General features: G+C 46.6%; 1 protein-coding gene across 3 annotated transcripts in view; it reads right to left on the reverse strand.

The window, feature by feature from the left end:
- LOC106036842 (mitogen-activated protein kinase kinase kinase 3-like) overlaps positions 1-22,022 on the reverse strand; it is a 76,243-nt gene that overhangs the window by 27,583 nt on the left and 26,638 nt on the right. For all 3 annotated transcript variants that reach the window (XM_066991411.1, XM_066991410.1, XM_066991412.1), the window contains 3 exons: positions 11,214-11,323; positions 1,957-2,000; positions 835-934 (listed from right to left, as the gene is read on the reverse strand). In XM_066991411.1, the coding sequence (XP_066847512.1) occupies positions 835-934; positions 1,957-2,000; positions 11,214-11,323 (254 nt within the window). The remainder of the gene's footprint in view (positions 1-834; positions 935-1,956; positions 2,001-11,213; positions 11,324-22,022) is intronic.

Genomic DNA, 22,022 nt, shown 5'->3' on the forward strand with positions numbered 1-22,022 from the left:
AAGGAACAGGTTGAAAAAAAAAACAGTGGTCTTTGTTAAGAGGAAGGTCAGAGTAGAAAGGTCTTCAAGCCTTAAAATGCAAGGATCGCAGAGGGAGGGTTTCTTGGTCATCTGAATGTGGCCACAGGACCCGCTAGAGGAACCTACACTGATGCGTATTTCACTGCAGACCTATTCACAAGAAAATGCACAGGGTTCTGCCACTTCAGGGTGAAACAAAATCAGTGCTGGATAAAAGTACGCTGGTTTAGTCACACTGTCCCTCATGCTCTAGACTTCAGCATTCTCCTGAAACTGCTCCCAAGATGAGGAGGCTTCACATCCAACCCAAGCACGCAGTAGTCTACTTCCACTTCGTGTGGCTCTCATGAAAGCCATTTGGTCTCAGCTGTGCTGTTCTCTGCCCCATGTGTGCCCTCACCACCCAGAAACGCTCTGAAATTTGGTCCTATTGCCCAAGTGGTGTTCACAGAGAAACATCTGCAGCTGCTGACTGTGCAACTAGAGGGACAATGTCTCCATCACCTCCCTGAGTTTGGGGACTTGTTTTCTGGGGGAAGGTCAGTGTACTTATGCCATCAATTAATAGGCTTTAACTGAGATTATTTTAAGAAGAAGAAAGCCTGGCTTGGAGTCAGAGAATACAACTGAAATGCATCTGGCCTGCTAGCCAGAAATACATCTGCCTACTAGCTGGAAGCCACAGGGTAAGATTATGTTTCTTCACATACTCGTACAACACTAAATCATGGCCTTCAGAACAAACTACAGCTCAATTCCAAAGTGAGCAGTAGGTGCCCTAAAATTATCTTTTAGCCATAAAGAGAGGAGTACCTCATTGTTCACACAGACTAAGTCCATCGTCTGTCCGAAAGCATCCGTGACTTTCTGCACCACTTCTTTGAATTTGACTGGTCTTGGAAACTGGATAATCCTGTATTTGCAAACAAATATAACAGTAGTATCGAGTTAGTAAAAGCATATTGGGATTCAGTATTAGACTGACAATTCAGAAATAAGGACTGGTGTTCTTCTATCACAAAACACAGAGCTTGCTCCTTGCTCTTACACTCATAAAAATGCTGCTTATCTGCTACGCCCAAGAGGAGACTTGACCTACCCTTAAAGAATATCTACCAAAAACCCTAGTGCAGCTCCTCTGTTCCTTCCCCTGCTGTGTTTCCAGGTTGAAAAGAAGAAAGTCCAGCAGCATTTCATGAGAGAAGCCCTAGGGTCACACATCAGCGAGTGATTTATCACCTCCATTTTCAGCAAGTGCCTCTGAACAGGGAGCAGGGACGGAATGGTGCAGTTTGGCATCCTGTGATTCTCCTGTACCATCACATGCAGCCACTCGAGAGGCACATGTCAACAGGTACAGGCTAGCCCTACACTGATATTACTTGAATTTTCTTTGTTTCTCCCATGCAATTTTGACCATCAGCATGCGAGTTTCCAACCCTGTGTTCTGCCCTGCCACATTCACTGAGCATCGAGCAGCGGTGATTCCATGAAAATGTCAAGTAGGGAAGGGCGTGCAAGCTTCAACTCCCAGCTCTATTTTTATGGGACCCGTGCCTAAAATCTGGTTATCTTAAGTAAGTGTCATAGGCTTCTAATCAAAGGACATATTTCTGTAGACTTGCAGCTCAGCTGCGGTTCAGCAAGGCTCAAGAATTAAAAAGAGAAAAGGATCCAAATGGGCACCCTACGTCCCTGGTAAGAGGCATTTAATGACTTCCAGTTTGGAACCACTTTGAGTGCATGCAAATCCCAGGAGGTACTATGGAGAACAGGATGATGAGGCAAGGCTCTTGCATATAAAATCGTAGTTGATTTCAGGGGAATTAATCCTGCTGTGAGCTCATCTGCAGCTGGCTGAAGTCAGTGGGACATTGTTGGGTAAAAAGGGTAATTTGTCCCTGTACACAGAAAGGGACTGGGGTGGGTACATACCTTTTCTCTCCTTCATATTCAAACTTGATCCTGACATTTCGCTGCTGAAATGAAAAACAAAAAACAGTTAGGTCCCAAACTGTGTCCCGGACTGACAGGCAGATCCAAACCGCAGAGCAGTTCTCAGGGAGACTCCCCTAACTCTGCTGGGTGTCTGATCTATTTAGGGCCAAGTTTCCTGCTGGACTTTGGGGAAACTCCACTGCTTTGCTAATAAGTGTACTTGCCAAAAAAAAAAAAAAGTCTTCTGTAAACAAGAGGACACTTACTCATGTCAAGAGGATGGGACTAGTCTCTTTTCGGTTGGGCCCAGTGACAGGATAAGAGACAACGGGCACTAACTCAAGCACAGAAAGTTCCACCTGAACATCAGGAGAAACTTCTTTACAGCAAGGGTGACAGAGTACTGGAAGAGGTTGGCCAGAGAGGTTGTGGAGTCTCCTTCTCTGGAAATATTCAAGACCTGTCTGGACACAATCCTGTGCAACGTGCTCCAGGTGACCCTGCTCGAGCTGGGGGCTTGGACTAAATGATCTCCAGAGGTCCCTCCCAACCTCAATCACTCCATGACTCATCTGTATAATATTAATAAATTGCACTTAGACAAGGGCAAAAGGGCAAGAAGCAAAGTATATCAGGCATCACTACTCCATACACGATAATTATGCACCCTGAACTCTAGCTCACCTCAGGAGAAACCTTTAGATTTGCCCAAATAAGTTCCAGTGGATTAATGGGCAGACTGGGAACACAACCACACAGACACCAGTAAAAGCCACTTCTTCTCTCCTCTATTTGTGTATATTTAGCAGCTATCGTAAGACCGAAAGAAGCCTTTTCATTCATTCAGCTTCTCAGACTGAGCCTGAGCCAAGCATCCCTCCAGCATCCCTTGGCTCATGCCAGGACTCTCCAATGGCATCCGAGGCAGATCAAAAACCCTTTTACTTCCCAGACCACGTTGTCACCCCAGTTAACCAGGGCTCTGCTCCCACTAATCCACACAAGCCTCCCCCCAAAAAGGCTTTCTTCCTGAAAAAAGCACTCGCCACCTCCTTCAAAAGTACAACCCCAGGGAGGACTCGGTCCCTCACCACCAGGGATAATCCCTGACTGGGTGGATGACAGCCCTTCCTGAGCGAGGGCCTTATCTCTAACCCTGGATTTCCAGCGCATGAAGGCACACTTTCCATCCTCTCAGAGGGAAAGCAGAGCTGCAGCAAAACAGCTTTGACTCTAATGAGGAAAATGAGCTCGCTGGGTGTCCTTAGGTTTATTTTTAAATGGGCAGCTCCCTGAGCTCTGCAAACACCCAACAAAGTTCAGGAAGCTCAGCCTAGAGGAGACTCAGTCAAAAAGCTTAAAAACCCTGGCAGGTAGAGGGTAGCACACTGCATCACCTGGAACACATCCTTTTTAGCTCTGCTTGTGGCATTTCCAAACAGGACTGGCAGAATTAGTCCTGGGACCGTCACAAAATGGGGCTTTTCAGCAGCATTACAGGCACTCACATCACCTTGGTGTCTGCAGCCAGTTCTCCAGACCCACGATGTTTGGACAAACTCTAGGTTTGCTTCTAGAACCAGGCCCAAACCATAAAAATACCAATCCAGGTATTTTTGGACAAAACAGTCCAAAATTGAAAAGAAAAGATGACCACAACAGACCAACGTTGAAGGTCCAAATCACTCTTGAGAGACAGCCAAATATGTGTGGCATTGCCAATTTTGATTATCAGTTTGGAAAAGAAAAATAAAAAATAAATAAATAAAATAAATAAATAAAAAGAGAGAAATGGGCTCTCATGCTATTTTTTATTTAATTTATCTGAATAAAATATTCAGATATTTCATCTGAACAGGGCCTGGCTAATTCACCTCTCCTGGATGCTGGAAGCAAATCAGCCAGAGTGGATTCACAGCATGCAACCCTGTAGAGTCCTTTTCCTAAACAAGAGAAAAATCAGGACAAGGAACTTTCGAGGTTTCTCCTTACAAAAGAGCAGGACGTGTAAGGGGAAAAGCTCACGCAGCTCCAGCCTCACTGCAGGAAACCTTTCAAAACACAGGTTTCACTTTCAGCGCAGACCTGAAAGCTGCACTGAGCTGGGATGGAGCACACACGGCGTGTTTGTGCTGAGCAAAACAAATTCCGCAGACAAATAAGTTTTAAAAAACAGCTTGTGGCTGGGAAACGTCAAAACACTTGTGTAAAGCTCCAGAGAGAGAAGAAAAGGAAAAAAAAGAGCCACGACCCTGCCGCATCCTTTTCTTCCACATCAACAACAGGGCTGATGTGCTATGGCCCGAAGCCAACAGAAGTACGCCAGCTGCCCCACATTGCTCCGCTCTTTTTCTGAGCAAAGCAGTGAACACACTGGCTGCATCAGAGGAATGAAAACCCACTTCGTTTGTTAATGAGATTATTAGTTTTTTGGCTGATGTAAAAACCACTAAGCTCTTCCCTCCCTCAAGGCAATCAAGATCTCACACATGTAAGCATTTTGAAGAGGGGAAATACATATATGTTTATATGTATATGTATTCTGAGGAGTTGGTTACAGCTATTTTGCAGTTTTCCCTTGGCTTGCTCATGTTTTTGACTCATTGCTAAAGCTGAATTCATCACTGCCACCAGCAACAAATACTTTTTTCCTTTAAAAAAAATGGGCAGTGCCCAAAGCGCTAGGAAGTCCCAGGAGGATGCAAAGCACTTCCTAAATGCTGGAGCGGGCTGTGATTTTTTACACCCATGGAAATCTGGTTTGGAGCAACTTGTTTGAGATCACACAGGGAGCCTGGGGCAACGCCAAGCGCTGGAGTTAAACCTCACACAAGCCTGCATCCAGCGCTTCAGACACGTGACGAAAAGGAGGCAGAATTAGCATCTTTTCTGTAAGGACCTCAACACGACATGAGGGCATTGAGGCGGAAGAGGCACCGGTTGTGCAGGCTGCTGGGCCCCCCTTGCTTTTGTAATTTTGTGAGGAATTATGACAAGAGCAACTCTTCCTTGCACAACCCAGGCCGCACTACTCGTCCTGCCTAAGCCTCCCTGCCGTCAGATGTCAAATGAGGTTAATGACAGACTCTTTCTGCCCCACAATCAGAAGGCCATCAGTTGGTAAAGGCGAAGAGGCAGAGATGTCTAAGAAGGGCGTGTGTTAAATACAGCAGCGAGGGTAAGGCCGTGCTGTGAGGAATCGGCCCTCACACCAAGCTGCAGTAGATGTCTGCTATGGTTTCATGGAGAACTTCGAAAGCAAGCAGGGGACACCGTGGTGCTAGGACATGAGGTGATGAAGTAGAGCAGCCAGGTCCAAAATTTAGACCTTTGGTCTCCTGGGCTGCACGTACTTCAGCGAGCATCGTGTTCTCGTACGACGTGGCACCGGGGAGCCCGAGTCTCAAATGGCGCCTTGAGGCCCTGCTGCGACACAAACAAAACCAGCGACAACACTGACAGGAAATACCACAGTAATTCCCTTCGTTTCTGGAATAATTTCTTCCCCGAGATACTTGTACTGGCATTTCCTCCAGCCTCGTTAACAAATGGCTTCTGGTGTTTTACTCGTTCTTGCCATCTGCCTCGGAAAGGAAAAGCAAAGCCACTGCAGCGGCCACAAATACATCACCATCTTTCCAGGCTTTCTAGAAGGTATTTTTAGCTCCTTCCTTAAAACTTCTAATTTCACTAAAAGAGGAAAAGCCCTACAGCCTCCGAGCACTGACAGGGCTGCAGCTACGTGCTTGGGATCAGGGTGAAGGGGAACGCGATGGTGGCGAGGGGGAAAGGTCTCCTCCAGCACAGCCCTTGAGCAGGGGCTCGGTGGGGGACATGGGGTGAGCTCAGCTGCCCGTGGAGCCCTCCGATACACCGGGGAACCAGAGCGAGCTGGTTCGGATTAAGCGAGATGTCGGAAAAATGGAAAAAGCACTTCCAAACGAGGTGAATCATGATCTGCTAGAGATCCCTGAAGAGCCGACTGCTGTTTGTAATAAAAGCACACACAGAGAGAAGCAAAACACGTAGCAGGGCCTAAAATGGAAACGGCTTCGGAGGAACAGGAGGTGCTGAGCACCCTCAGCCTCTGTCTACGCAGAGGGGTGACCAGACTGGGGGCACAGGCCCAAACTGGGCAACACCATACTGGTAGAAGACATCCGACCACACAGGGCCATCCTGGCTACATCACCACGGATAGGGAAGGGATGACCAGTCCTGCCAGCAGACACCCAGCAAGACACCCCTGCCAGTGTATCAGCACGGCACCAAGAGCTGAAGCACCAAAAATTGCCATCCTGCAAAGTCCTCAGCCAGGGTTAAGTTCAAATTCAAGACTCCCCTCATCGTGGTCTCTCCTCTTCTCTTCTCAAATTCAGCTAATGGTATCCTGGTCTGAACCCAGAATGAACAAAGAGGGTCATTCCAGTTTTGCTCTTACCCAACCATGACACCTACTTCGCCTCAGTTTCCCCTCTGGGTAACATTGGGTAAAATAAGGGCAATGAAAGAGATCTATTTCTGCATGCTGGAGGGTAAAACATTTTCAACTCTTTCATTTTCTACTTGTTGGCTTAGGAAACAATGAGAAAACCCCACAGAGCACTGTGGCATTCAAGTACTGGAGATTTAGTTACTCTTTCATACAAAGCCACAAAAAGGTGGGTTTTCTCCTCAACTTCTGGCTTCAGCCAAGAAAAATAAGCACCGGAGAGCCAGGCCAAGGGGACTTCTCTACCTCCCCAACAAGCATATTGTTTGGATTAGTCCTGTGCTCACCCCTGCTTTTAGCAACGGGACGTACGTTACAAGCCAGACAGCTGGACCGTGTCCCTAAACCACAATAGGAGATGACTAATCCGCGTCATTAGGAATTATCCACACAGTACCCCCACGCGCTTCGGGTTGTTCAGCAAGCCGACAGAAAGGGTTTTGTCTGGGATTGCCCCCTTCTCCTCCTGGTGGGTGGGAGCTACGAGATAGCCTGGTCCCCCCGAATCCTTACAGCTTTCTTCCTCCAAATAAGAAAGACCAGCAAGTGAGCCCCTGAGGCCAGCGGAAAGATTATGTCTAGAGGGTTTGCTGCTCCTTCTTACAGATATTTTTGTTTTATGCAGCAGCACAAATCACAGATTTCAAGATGTCCATCCACAACCACCTACCTGGCAGGGAATAGCTTTTTCCCAGTAGGATTTCTGCTGGGTGTTACCTTGTAGCACCCAAGTCAGCTCCACAGCAGCCAAGGGGAAGCCTCCTCCCCAAATCCTTGGGACTTCACTGCCTTTGCCAGATCCAGCCAAGCCTCTCCCAGCCGATGCTATTCCCCTCTTGGTCTCTTGCTTCTGCCCCCATGGTGTGGGAAGACCCCGCAGCTCTCTTCATAGCAACTCTCATCTTCAAGGTGCTATTTATGGACCCCCATTATGTTCCCCAACAATAAAACTGAGGTGATAAAGCCAAATTCCTTTTTAGGCTGCTTGAAAACCTACAGAGAGCCCTAGAACATGAGCTATATTTTATCCCAGCTATGAGCAAGCCTTATCCTGCATTCAACTTGCCAAAGGAAAGAGAGTCCAGACGTAATTTACTAAAAGAACAACTTTTAGGTCAGTCTGACACTTGCTCTGCACGGGGAAATGTTCCCGACAAATATTGGCCTTTATTGCCATGGGAGAACTCACAATCAAAATTAACGTGGCAGAGGAATTGCTAGCTGTCATCAGCTGTGATAGAGGCCCACGCCAATGCCTCGTCATTAGACTGAAGCACAGCACTGACAACCGGCCTCGTCCTGCTGGTTGCCAAGTGCTATTTATATAATTAAATGGATGTGCATATAAACAGACAGATGCAAAAGAAGTTTTATAATAATTGCTTCTTTCTCCCCCACTGTTTGGGGTTTCTAATTCTTTGTGGTTTCCCTTCTTATCCCACTCATCTTTTTCATTAGGGATCACAATGCACATCTTTATGCTGCCATTTCCTCCTGCCCCTCTCTCACATCACGTAAGAACAGAGCAACTGCTATAAACTGCCTCTGTTTGTTCAGTCCAGAAGACTGCCTGAAAGGACTCCTTCCAGCCACGCCAGAGGACACGCTAGGAATAAAGGACGGATAAAAGGAATAACGGAGGAATAACAGAGCAGAGGATGCACTGGGAATAACGTTAGGAAGATCTCTGTGTTCCCAAGAAACAATTCCATTTAAAGATTGGGGCTCACACGTGGAAGGAAAACGGTGTCAGCCTCTGACCCTCTACCCTGTTTTCTCACAAGGCAGAAAGGCATCATACAAAGTGGTTGCCACACCTGACCTGGTCCTGGGAGACTCAAGTTCAGCTATCCCATCTGCTGCCAGCTTCCTGGGCAATCTAAGGGATGGAACTCGTTTGCATCATTCATCACATATTGCTAGTCTCATTTCCAGCTTGTTCTACCACGGAGCATTAGACATCCAGAAACTCAGCCTTAGTCCAGAAACTCATTTGTAAGGAAAGCCAACTAAAAAAAGAAAGATTTTTAAGCAATTTGCCTTAGGAGAAGTTCATTCCATAAAACAATCTAAAGGAAAAACTGTCATTATCTTTGGGAAGAAATACTGTGTAGCACACACCACCACAGACTACTTTCTTGTGTGGCCCAGTCCTATCAGCAATACGATCTGGCAGGCTCCAGATTTCATCTCCTGTCAAGAGAGCACTAAGGAACCCCTCCAAGAGACAGGGATGAGGTAGCATTTTGGTTGCATTTCTTTGTGGACCAAAAAAAATGCTGCAAGTCACAGAGGGACAAGACGGTTAGTCAACATATTCTGGCCTAAAGTGTTTTTCAGCGGAAATTTGGAACAACGACTGAAGGATTCCCATGCCTCAGAAAAGCATTCTTCCACAGAAAAAAATAACTTTTGTTTTTTAAGCTAAGAACTTAACGTCCAGACCCACGTATTTCAGTGTGAGAATGCTGCTACAGGGCCTCATAACAGACACCTACAAAGAGAATCCCAAGAGGAGAATTGAGCATCTAAATGCCCCGTGCCTCATCCCCTGTCCAAGAAAGGAGAATGTGCATTGCATCGTTCAGCCCAAATCGGCCAACTTCATCGTAAAAAAAAGTGGGAACACCAAGTACCAGAGGAACAACAAATCACAGGCATGACATTTCTAAAACAATTTCCTCCTAGCTCCTGCCATCAGATTCTAAAACAAAAAAAAAAAGACCCAAACAAGTCAATTAAAAGTTTCTGAGTTGCAAACATGAACCAAGTCCCCGCTAATTCCACCTACTTTGGCCACTCCCCACCTCGCAGACTAGACTCCCATCGTCCCGCGAGCCAGACTTGTTCCAGCTAGTCCAATTAAGTGAAGCAACAATTCGACATACTCCAACGCCCTTCATCTCGTGGGGCCTGTTGGTCTGAATCTTCAGCCCCGGATGTGCGAGGGGTGCGGGATGCTGACTACTTGTGCCTCCTCCATCGGAGAGCTCTGAGTAATTCTGAGCAGGCAGCTACAGCCGATCCGCTTATGGATAAAAAGAAAAACGATAAAGGAGGAAATGCTTTTCCAAGCACCCGTGTTGCAATTGGGAAGAACAGTTGGATTCCTAACACGATAAGACTAAATGCATGTGGCAGCCAGCAATTCTAAAGCTGATAGCAGAGCACAACGTGACCCTATTAGCGAGGTATAAATGAGGATATGGAGTGGATGGGCTGCGGATACAAACTTGTTTGCAAGAATTCATCTTTATGAAACCTTTGTTGTTAACAGCTCACACAATGAAAACTATTATTTTCCTCATTTTTCACTAACTATCTGGTTAACCATACATCTGCAGTAGCTATAGTTTTCAAAAATAACAGCAGGAATTTTCTCCCATTGTGAGGAAACAAACACGGCATTTAAGAGAAGTCTAAAAAGTTTTGCTGTCCTGCAAGCATCCTGAGATGGCTTGGTATGGTCCCCACCCATCAACTTGCAGAAAATGCTACCCTCAGAGCCATCCAAAGCCGCGCTGGATTGTCTGCTTTGCCTGCAGCTGCAGAGCCAGCTCCGAATTTCTCCGGTCAGTTCTGTAAACATCTTGGATTTATTTCAGCGTGAGCTGAACACAACTCCAGTGATTCAACTTGGACAGCTGCTACCGCCAGGACACACTTTAAAACAGACATGCTACGTGTGCGTGTGTTTTCGTCTGCGTGTGTCTAGGAAGTCTGGAGGGATTTGGGAAAAGGATTTTCTTCCTCTACACTCAGAGTTTTTTGTTAGCAGCACAAATGCCATTAAAATAGGCACGACAACTGTAAACGACAATTTGGTTTCTTCCTTGCTAGGCATTCAGCAGTTGTGATGTCGATTACAAGCTTACTCTAAGCCATAGCATTAGAAGAGGAATTCCAAGTGGATTTGCTTGCATACTCCTCCAGCAGCTTCCCAGCACCCCTAATTATTCCCCCCCCCCCCTTTTTTTTTTGTCTTGGTATTTTGATGACTGAATTTTCTTCACAACTTTAGTTTTGCATGCTATTTGTTCCTTATGCAAATCGTCTACTAAATCCCCTTTAGCTATTACATATTATATCAATGTCAGCAAATAACTTCTAACATTGCTCAAGGGACAAGGTTTTTGCTCACTAAATCAACTCTGAGCACGCGACAGGGCCAAAACGTTTTGTTTTAGGCGCATAAAGATAAACACCAGTAATTAATATTTAAACACTTTATATAAGAATGACATTATTCCTCCCCAAAGAGCCTGGGTGTCTACAGCTCAAAGTTGGCAGTCCATCTTTAAAATATCTGAAGTAAAATGTGCGTGTGATAAATATTGTATTTCATCAACACCGTCAATAGAAAACATTTGACTAATCTAACTCTTAAAGCTGCAGTGCTTGTAACAAATTCTACTAAATTCAGTGCTAAGAGAAAGAAGAGCCTTGGGGTGGAATTTGAGATTTAAAACCAGTTTCAGGCTCTGTCTCAATATTTAGGAATAATTTGGAGCATAATTTTGACCCTCTGGCCCTCCATTGTCCCTCTGTGATACGGGGCTGCCTGTAGCTTCTTTGTAACTCTTCAAAGAGAGATCCTAAAGCTTATGCCGTGGTAAAATTATTTTATTTCTGATGTGCTGAGCTCCTACAGCACTTGTTAACTTCATCTCTAACATTTAAACTCTGTGTTCCTGGCCTGGTGAGCACTATGCTCCCCTCTTCAGTCTACTACAGTTTGGGGTGGACTCAAGCAACGCCTTACCTGTTTGCTGGAGTGGACGCTGTTTTTATTCCTGTTGTTGTCCAGCAGCCCCCCACATTTGCCCAACGCTGCCAAATCCTTCATAATAGAATTCAGAGCTTCTTCTTCATCTGCAAAAGAAGAAAAGACAACTGAAGCACAGAAGGTAACCTCACCCCTGAAAACAGGGAGTAAAAATACAGCATCGTATATGCAATCTTTCAACCCAAATGGGTCCGAAGTCATGATGTGCAGCCTTCCTGTCGAGGGAGGCATTCTAAGATTACACACCACGGCCCCTCCCAGCCCATCGTGTGTAGGAAATGAAAGTTTCTTCATCACAGAAGACACAGATCCCCAGAAGAGCCACATTTGCTGCCCACGGGGCCCTTTAGAGTGGGACCCATAGGCTAGATGTGGTATTTGGTGGGGCTGGATCCAGGTTGTAAGGTGGCGCTCTGTAGGACAGCAATCTTTCCGGACCCAAAAAGCTCACGCAGCAGGTGACGGAGCACAACCCAGCTTCATCTCCTCCTTCCCTCCCTCTTCATTAAAGACACTCAAGGGCCACAACTGACTTTCAAACCTAGAGCCAGCGAGAAACCAGGGGAGCGGACAAGAAACCTGTCAGAAGAGGCAACAAACCCAACTATCCAGGACAGAAGGGAGACACACTGAGAGGGCACACGGTATTTCTGATTTCTGCAGTAACAAAAGGCTTTTGATGGACCCATCTGATATGAAACCAGTCTCTCCCTTTTCAACACTTCTACATCTACAGGCATGACTTCCTAAAGCAGCTATAAACTACTGCGTTGCAAAATACAAACCACAGGCACTAAAAGACCGATCTAGACCTAGGGCACAGCACGCTGTGCGTGCTGCCATGCTCGTGATACAGTCAGGAGGGGCGGATATTAAGTTCATGCAGCTGTTACTGGATAAATACAAATACAGCTACCGCGTTTTGTGGAAAACCAAGCGTCTCCAGGACCCGAGCCACCCCTACGCCAAGCTGCGTGTACATTTAACTCCAGGTCTGCGAGCAGGCGGAAGATGACAAAAACCTGCATGAAATGGCGTGGGGCTGGACCCAAACACGGAGGTTCTTTCCCCAGGGATGTATACGCCGTGGATCTTCACGCTCAGACACAGCACCACCTCCTCTTTTTCTGTTCCTCCTGTGTCATGTGTGGCCGGGTCACATCAGGACTGAAGCTGTGACAAAAAGGGTTTAAGAAAAAGGCTTCTCATGCATGCCGGGTACCCAGAGCCACCTCACTAAAGTAAGGGGGAAAAAGGGGGGGAAATGTTGAAAATCTGGTATTTCTTCTAAAGCTCAAAAATCTTATTTTTCTTGTAGTCAATGCATCAATATATATTTAATATTACATTTATTATTTTATTTATTATATATTTAATATGTATATATGAAGTACTTAACAGTACGGTTCCTTGCCCCTTCCACATTTCCCTGCTCAGTGAGCACGTGGATATGTTTTTCGGGAGGGGCGGCAGGGAACACAACCTGGGATGCTACAATAAAGCACTCAAGAAAATGAGAAAGTTTATGAGAAGGTTTATTGCTAGTTCAGGGAAAAAAAAAAAAAGGAGAAACAAAAGAACTAGAATTTTCCTACTTTCTGTTGTTGTTGAAAAAAGGGACCCCTGGGGACAAGCCTAGTTTTCCAGACAGATTTTGTAGTAGGAAAAAAAAACAACACAAAAAGAGAAGAAAAAAAAAACTTATTTTGTGGAGGGGGAAGAGAATGGGGGAGGGACGAATGAAAAAAAACGCCACGCACAAAAACAAAAAACCTACACACCGCCCTCCAGGAATTTTCCACCAAAGCTAGCTGTCATCTCTAAAATGCCCCTCACCCCTTTTTTTTTCCAACCCGAGTGACAACAAAAGTTTCCTGAGCACGATGACACAAAACGCAGTCCCTAATGTCACAGGGACACGGGGCTTCAGCAGGCAGTGGCAGAGCTGGGCTTCTGTGAGCACGGCCACGCCGCTCACCGCTGTCCTCCCTCCTCTGCCCGGCCCCGAATATTCCTGGCAGCACCTGCGAGGAGTCGCAGCTCTGCGCGATCCACCGGTGGTGCCCTGCGAGGGTAGTCTAGGATTTCCCTGAGCCTGCGCCGCCTGGCCTGAAGAGGGACGCAGCAGGGGTTGCTGGAGATCACGGTAATAGCTATAAAAATATGAGTAACGATGATAAGACACCAACAAACGGGGACACAGTAACATCAAAGTGTTCTGGAGCGACTGTCGCAGCTGCTCCCTCCGCTCCTCCCAAGCCCAAAGAAAAGAGCTGACAGCCTCCAGAGATGGCCCAAACCCTGCTGGCCCACGGACCACGTCCCAGAGAGCGCCCACCACATCCTGTGGGCACCACTGGGGATTAAATGTGCAGCAGAGAGCGACAGCGCAAACTATATTTTAGCTAGGACACGTAGGACAAGCCCACGGCATCAACAAAGCCATCGAAAAAGAGAGATCTCTGAGCTGAAGTGGATCCTATCACTGCAAAATTCCTGGTGCTGCAGCCTCACCTGCACGACTGAAAGCCTCATTTCCTCAGGAAGTCGGGCTAAACACCTCGGCCAGAAGTGTCCTTCTGCGTCCTTCCTCGCACACCAAAGCAAGAAGCATCCACTCACTTTCGGTAACTGCTTAAATCTAGCAGAAACCCAGAAACACCCAACCACCGACTTTCTCAGCCTACAACCAGGAGTGCAAAGTGGGGCCCTAGCTGTCCTGAATCAGGTACTAGAAGAAAAAAAGGACAAAAGAGAAGAGATTTCTAATATTTAGGCTGCCAACTCAGCGCCTTTCTTCTGCCATCGACTAAAAAGCCGATGCTGAAGAGGATTCTGAAGAGCATGAGAGCATTTTTCTTTCATAATAAAAACCTAAGTGTCACTTGTCATAAACCAGAAAACACACACCCATGCCATCATGGAACACTAGTACAAAACAAAACAAGAAAATTTCTTTCTGTACTAGCAAGAAAGCCTGTCTTCTGCCACCGAAGCATGAAACATCTATGTGTCAGAGCACCCTACTTAAGCACCAGCAGAAACACGTTATTCCTTGAAAAAACATGCGCCTTTAGTCCAAAAGCTGACATTTCAGAGGGACTACTGCTGAAGCCTCAAGTGTTCAAAAATAAATAAAAAATAAAGTGAAAAAAACCCCACGCCATGCTCCAAGGTAACCTCGGAGCAGGAGCACGATTTGCATCATCGGTTGCAAAACCGACGCTTCGCAGTCCTCTTTCTGACAGCTTTGCACAGGGACTGATGCTTTCCAGACTAAGCCTCTTGCCCATCCTTATTCCAGCTCTTGGGGTCTCCGAGCTGACTCCCTGGAAGGGTGGAGAACTTTGTTCCATGGAAACGAGCAGCCAGCTCAGCCAGTTCAGTCCAAATTCAAGCAAGCAGCTCGCTGCCTAATTAAATCCAAATGCCACTCCCAAGCCTCTGAAGCGAAAGGGGCGGCGCAGGCTGCTCGCTCTCCGGTCGGCTTGGTTCGTGTGAGGTGCAGGATGGACGGCTCTCCTTGGGGGAAAATGCTGGGGAAAAAGCAGGAATGCCGTGCCTGAGGGTCACACGAGATCGGGTTTTCCTGCTCCAGCACTAGCAGGACCTCCTGAGAAGCCTCCTGTAGCACTGAGGCTACGCAGCAGACATCTTCCCAGGCTTCGCCGCAGCTCCAGAGCAGAGCAGCTGCGAGTTGCACAACACCCCTGAAGTACTCGGCAGAGCTCAGACGCACTCAGGGACTCCAGAAAAACCACTTTCTTTGCGCAACGTGAGCAGGTTCTTGCTCCTGAACAACCTACCGGCTCAGCTTGCACCATTTTGTACGAGTTCACTTAGCAGTGCTGTAGGTTGAAGGATGAATTGCTGGTGAAACGGAGCCTTCTCTCTACCCAGCACGACATGTAAGCAGGAATTATTTCTTCCAAGGAAGACCAGGACAAAGAAAAGCTGATTACACCCACGGCAAAAACGAAACGTAAAAATCAATTGTGTTTGACACTGTCCCTTCATCCCCACTGTCTCTTCTTCCACCCCCAGCCCTTTCTTTCCTTCCAGACATTTCCCTTATTAGCAGTTTCATTTCTTTATTCTCTACTTCCCACCAACCCCTCAATTTTGCCCTTTTTAATCAGCTTCCTGTGACAAAGCTCGTTCGATCACGCCACCAGCCCACCCGAGGGCCACTTCCAGCCAAGTATAACGGAGGTCTGGAGGTCTCAAAGATAATTCCCTAAAGGTTTGGCGTTACGTAGAGGAGAGAAGTCAGATGAGCACTCCCAGGGAGCAATGACCAGCACAGCTGCAGTGACACGGGAGGGTTGGTCTTAAACTTGAATAAAAGCACACTGACCCACTTTGGTGAGATCTTGTATCAAAACTGGAGCACCTCCTCCTCTCATCACGTTTTCCACTCAGTAAGACCTTAAGACTCACAGGTCCCAGGCACTACCAATGTGAATCTAGGGCACTAAGCACTTGGAAAAATCAAGTACGAAGTAAAACCAGAAAGCCACAGCGTGACACATCTCTCTGCCCTTCAGAGACACGTTTCCGGTGCTGCTGCACGGCTTCGGTTCCAGCGTGTGTGCAGCAGAGAGGAACCTGGAGTTTCAGTCTTAGTACAGCAGCTTAGTGCTGAACAAAAAAAAAAAAAAGAGAGAAAAAAAAAATAATAATAAAATAAGGCATGGGAGAAACAACGAGTCTGAAGGTCAACACAGACCACCCAAAACAACCCAAAAATCAGGAGAGAAAGCAAATCAAGAAGGGACAAAGGAATAATTTAGCTGTGTTCAGATGGTCTAGACAGTGCTGTTGTTGTTGGCTTCGCTAATAGGTCATTACTAAGACGCAGCCTACGGTAGTTCCATGAAGCTGCTTCCATCAACAGTGCAAAAAAAAAAAAAAAAAAAGGCACCGGCTGGATGAAAAAGCAGAGTCTTGTAAAACGGGACGAGCTCTGATTTCAGCCTCTCTCGCCCACCAGGCAGAGTTTGGGCTGGGAAAAATTAGGGAAAAGTCCTGGGTGTTGCAGAAGGGCCGAGTAGCGTCTTTGAGTCATTACTAAGGCAGGCTGGAGCGGGCAGCTAAGGGGCCGCACGCTGTCACACACACTTCTGCTCGGATCCGGCGTAAAACCACAGCCGTGACCGCTTGCGGTCACTAAAGATCCCACTGTGCTTTTCGCAGCCGTGGTGGTGCTCACCCCATTCGGCAGCCGTGCCCGTGTAAATTCCAGCGGCGCCTGCCCCCGCCAGCATCCACCTCTCAGCAAGGCGATGCAACCACCGGGGACATCCCCGGGAAGAGCGCAGCGAAGGCTTGGAGGGGATGGAGAGAGGATGGGAAGGCTCACAGAAACGTTGTCACCTTCAGTAAAAGCACTGTCAAAACACAGGCTTTGAACATATTGTGGAAAAAATACTGAAATGTAATAAAAGAGTGAAAAATATGGAACCGCATGACTGTAACATCAATGATCTTAACTTTGGCCTGCAAAGGACATCATCCTTTCATTTTCTCTGGTTTTGGATGAATTGGTATAAGATATTTTTTATTTACCAAAGAGAACCCCAGAAAGCCAAGACTCACCACCCAGCATCGCTCAGTACCCTGCAAAGGGCAGCTCCTGCCCGGACAGACTTTTGGCTAAGTTGTCAGATGGGAGGAGAGATGAGCTGTTATTTATGCCTCATTTTATGGACAGGAATCTGAGACAGACAAAAGTCTTGACTAAGACTACACAAGTCCGCAGTCAGGGCTAAATACATCAGTAGAGTTTAAATTCCGAAAGGGCTTAACTCAATCTGGCCTTCCTGGATGTATACAAAGGCCACAGAAATTCATTTAGCAGTATCTGTATCACGATCTTGACCTCAAATCAAACAGACAGAAGTCTCTTTCTGAAAGCTGTCCAGAAAGTCTCAGTTTGAAGAGTTCACGCAGTAATTTCAATAGTCTCACTGTAACAAATGTCTCTCCGAGTTCCAGTCTGAGTGTAGATTGCTTCATACTTCATTCATTAGAACTTCATATCTGAAGTGTTTGGAGACCGCTCTATTAACAGAAATCTTCTCATCTCAGGTATTCAGACTGATCTCAACCCCTTTTAACCCATCTTAATTTAACTAAATAGACTGGTAACATACAGCTTCTTAAGCTAGAGTAAATCTTAACTGATTCCTACAGCTCTTTCTAGTTGTCCTTTTATTTCTTTACAAAGAGCACACAGCAAACACAAGAGTAGGATGCAACTTTCAATGGCCACAACTCCTTTTCATTTCTATTTGGTGTGTGAGCATGGGATAGCAGCAAACTTTGCCCATGCATTACAGCAAAAGTTCGCATCTACTGGACCAACAGCAAGCTGGACTGCTCACTGCCTTTATCAGAAGGTCAAGGTCATATTGGTCCCCGGTTGGCTTCCCTGGTCCAAGAAAATAGACAGCACTAACCTCTATTAAGGAGGTATCAAAGAACCTTCTTGTGAAAACAAATGCTGCCTTTCCTCCGAAAGCCAACAGGGAAAATCTCCTCTTACTGAGAAAGAAAGAGCATCCTCGCTTGCAAAGAACTCATACCTTAAGGTTTCTTCGGAACCTACAACCACAATCAGTGGATATGTCCTGCCACCAGGATTCAGGCCACGCACAAAATACCAGCTGCACAGACACCAAGTGCAGAGATATCAAGACAGCAAAAGCAGAAGGGATCAATTACCAAGTAAACACTGTCCCAGACAAAACTAGGAGGGAGATCAGTGATCTCCCGAGCTGGAAACACAAGCTCAAGACCCTGACTTGGACCGTATCAAAAGCCTGTAAGGAAGTAAGGAAGGGACCAGATGCTCTCACAGGCAGCTACAAATACCATTTTGCGACTCGCCCCCCTTAGAAGGGCTGTCTGTAAATGACCCACAGGAAAACAGACTGCTGCATGCATCCATCCAGTGACAGAGACACAGATAATCCTCCATTTAAATGAAACCCACATGCACAAGTCGTTTTGCTACTGTCTGAAACAATGTTCAGTATGTGATGAGGAGAAAAATTATCCCATTACCCTCCCCCAGCCCAGATTGCTATCCGTTGCAGCAGACACCAGTGGGGCACGTTCCCTTTGCAAGTCAGCGAAGTCTCGCCGGCAGCTGGATCCTGCTGTCGTTCACCTTCTTGCAACCCCACCCAAGGGATAGCAAGGTCACCCGTGTACGCCTTGAGGGCAGGGCACAGCTCAGCAGGTCACACAGAGCAATTATACAGGAGGAAGTGAGGAAAGACCCTTCTGATATGCAGGATTTCTTGGCAGGAGTTCGCTCGCTGACGTCTTCAGCTTGAGACGCACACGCTCTCCCAGATAAATAACACTGCGAGGTGCTGGGGTTTCTTGAAAACACGTATCCTAGTTGAGGAATTACAATGCTAAAAGCTACACGATCTGATAGGTATTGAAGGCCACCAATACTTTACCTACCAAACCGATGCTAAACACTTGTTCACCATAGATGACAAAATTTGGGATTTCAAATTTTTACAGTGCAACCAAGAATAAAAACAAACCCATCTGAGGCATTTAACAGCTACAGATGTCTATCATGCCAAATGCCCAATAAAACACCTGTGTTTTTCACGCACTGACTACCATTCCACAGATCTTTTTCTTGGGGGTGAAGCTTGTTTTAAGAGTCCCTGCCTCCTAATCCCCATCATAAGCTATCCCTTGGGTAACCCATACAGCTATCGATAAAAGCGCACAGTCAGATCAGAGAACGTATTTGAATCAAAAACAACTCTTCCCTTTATCACCTCCTGCAAAAGAGGACAGATTTTAGCAGCCAGCAATTGGCTTGTGGGAAAGGCAAGAATCCGTTTTAAAAAGCTAAACCAGTTACCACCTTATACAGTTTTACTAATAATCATTTATCACATACGTAAGTAATTCTGATCACCACACTGACAGGGCAAAACCAGTCCCCAAAATATTCAACACAAATAACATTACACTGGATGTGTTTGGGCTCTTAACACATCTGTAAGAGCCTTCAGAAAACAGCAGAAGAGAATAAACTAGCAAATAAATATGTTATGTTACAACATATTTGAGACACGTTACGTGAGATAATGAAGAACTTGAACTGACTTCTGAATTTCCCCAGGGAAAACAGAGAGCTACAGGGAATTCACATTAGTTTAGGTAAGGTGAGAACGATGCCCTTAAACAGTAAGTGATCGATGCAAACACCAAAACCAAAACCTTTCGAGGGCATGGCATAGCAAGTCTTACCACTTGTGCAAAAGCTGTGGGGGCTAAGCCACAAATAGTACAGTAAGTTTTTCTTGAGAAACGTGAAAGGCTGTGGCACAATCCCGATGTACAGTCATCCTGGAGATTTACTGTGGACTCTTGTAATAGAAACACTCAGGATCTGAAAGGTGTTTGGTTTAGCTCAGCAGGGAGGGAAAGCAGAGCTACATCTGCATTTCATTACAACCCTCCCCTCCCAAAACAGCCATCCCTGAGAGCAATGTGCATAGTCAAATTCACACTATGTGTAACACTCCTCCGCAGCCCCGTCCTCATGCAAGCTTGTCAGAAGACATCCCCAGGTGTCACCACACATGCAGACAGCAATGAAACCCAGCTTAAAAGCCATTTTCCCCAGATACGAGCCATGCAACATCCCAACAGCCATGAGTTGGTTTTGATTAGCAAGAGGGCACACAAGCTCCCCAGCATTATAGGATAAGGAAAGCTGTATTGTGATGGGTGTCCAAGCTGGACAGGATGGGGATGGACAAAAACCTTTGCCCTTGTGAGGTTTATTCCAAGGTTTTCAGAAGCCTTCAGGCAAAAGAACTGGCCTCCCCCCTCCTTCCATCTTCCTGCATCCACTTCCTTCAACCCCATAGGGGCCCTGCAGTAACTTGTGGGGCCCAACTGTGTGTGCTCCACAGCCTTTAATGCCCCTTGGTTAACAGGACAGATGTCTGTATTAAAACTGGGTGGTATCTAGGGAGGGAGAGAAATTTGCTGACGAGGGCAGGGCTAAAGGATATGGGCGCTGCCCCTCATATCCAACCAGCAACTTTAGCAACTCAGATCCTGGAGTTGGAGGTATGATGGTTCAAAAATAAAAAATGCACACATTTTCAGGGATATGAAGGGTTTTCAGTGCTTCACTGGTGCTTGTTGACTTACACTGCAATCTGTCACCACAGGACAGTGGTGCTCAGTCAGCCCCAGCAGAGCTCAGGCCTGGCTGCCATGGCTCCCCAGGGCTGCAGCGGGGTACACAGGCCCAGCCATGCCCCCGTGCTGTGGGGACCCCAGGGTGCCAATCCCACCCACATCTCTTCAAGTATTCACCCCTTAAACTCTTCCCCAACCCTCAGCAGATGCCATTTTGCTGTCAGCACAGTTGAAGTGGAGGCCAGGGCCACGCTGGTCCTAAATGGGTCCCCAGCATGGAGCAATGTTAGGGCTGGGCCTCACAAGAAGAGCTCTTACCAGCTCTACTCTCCTTAGACTATTTTTATTTTCAGTTGACTCAGCAAGATCATCACTCAAGTCCTACATTGTCATCTTCCATAACTAACTGAGAGCTTGCTAACTGTTTCATCTGTTCACCTCACTACCCTAGCTCCTAGGCTGCTCCCCATCAGCAGGGGGGATAAGGCCACCCCATTCTGGGGCAGGAATTTGGCCACATTCACACACACGTGTTGCTGTGCCATTAGCTCGCAGGGAGAAAGAATAGGCCGTGACGTGTTTTGCTTACTGACGGAAGTGTAACAGGGTAAATCACTTCGCTTCCAAGTGCCTCTAAACTTATCTGTGGAACAGGGACCGTAAGGCAGACCATGCTTGCCAAGCAGCTTGAGACGCGCAGGTAACACGGACGGAACGAGAGCCCTCACACGACAAGCTGTTCACTAGCCGAGTGCCCTGGTCCCTGCTATTGATGCTCATAAAGCAATCTAAAGCACAGCGAAGATTAAATAAACAAATCTCTGTCACAGAAAGAGCAAGCGTTTACCCTGCAGAGCACCAAAGACGAACTCAACCCAACCTTGACCGCTCCAGCTGCTGAACGCTCCCTAGCCATGAACCCACTCCCGCGCTGGCTGGCTCCCAGTTGCAGCCCTCAGGAAGACGGGAGGCAGGGCCAGGAATACAGCTGCAAGATTCAGGGCTTTCCTGTAAAAGCACAGAGCTGCTCTGAGATAAACCGGGCTAAATAGCTGCCTCTTGGACAAAGCGGTTATCATCTCGCATTTGTTTTCATATATTAGTCTCATGAGGCTTCTAGGGGACCTGCAAGCAAGGACTCGACCCTTAAAGAGCAAAAATAACAACATTTAAGAAAAGATTGTGTGCTTATAGCTCCACTGAGAATTGAAGAGAAAATTCAGAGGCCGTCTGGTTTTATGGCACGATGCATTTTCTTCCATAGCATCTGCCCACAAAACTCCTCACCACTTCAAAGGTGCCAGGTACTGTTTTCTCTCCCCTGACCCACAACCACCTTTCATAGATTTTTTTGCCAACCCTCCCTTCTGCTCCACAGACACTAGTTACCTTTTCCTTTAACAGATTAACATAAATTAAATTAAACTTGGGGCAATTTTTCCAGCTTCTTTTCCAGCTTTGCTTAAAATCTGCTGCTTCTGAAGAAGGGCTTATGTACCTAAAAGGCAGCCTGTTTTTTTCCACCTCTATCAGTTTGGTCTAATAAAAGATATTACCTCTCCCCACAACCTGCACCTCTCTTGAGCACAC

This window comes from Anser cygnoides, chromosome 2 (assembly GCF_040182565.1).
Source record: "Anser cygnoides isolate HZ-2024a breed goose chromosome 2, Taihu_goose_T2T_genome, whole genome shotgun sequence".
In the NCBI taxonomy this organism is placed as follows: domain Eukaryota; kingdom Metazoa; phylum Chordata; class Aves; order Anseriformes; family Anatidae; genus Anser; species Anser cygnoides.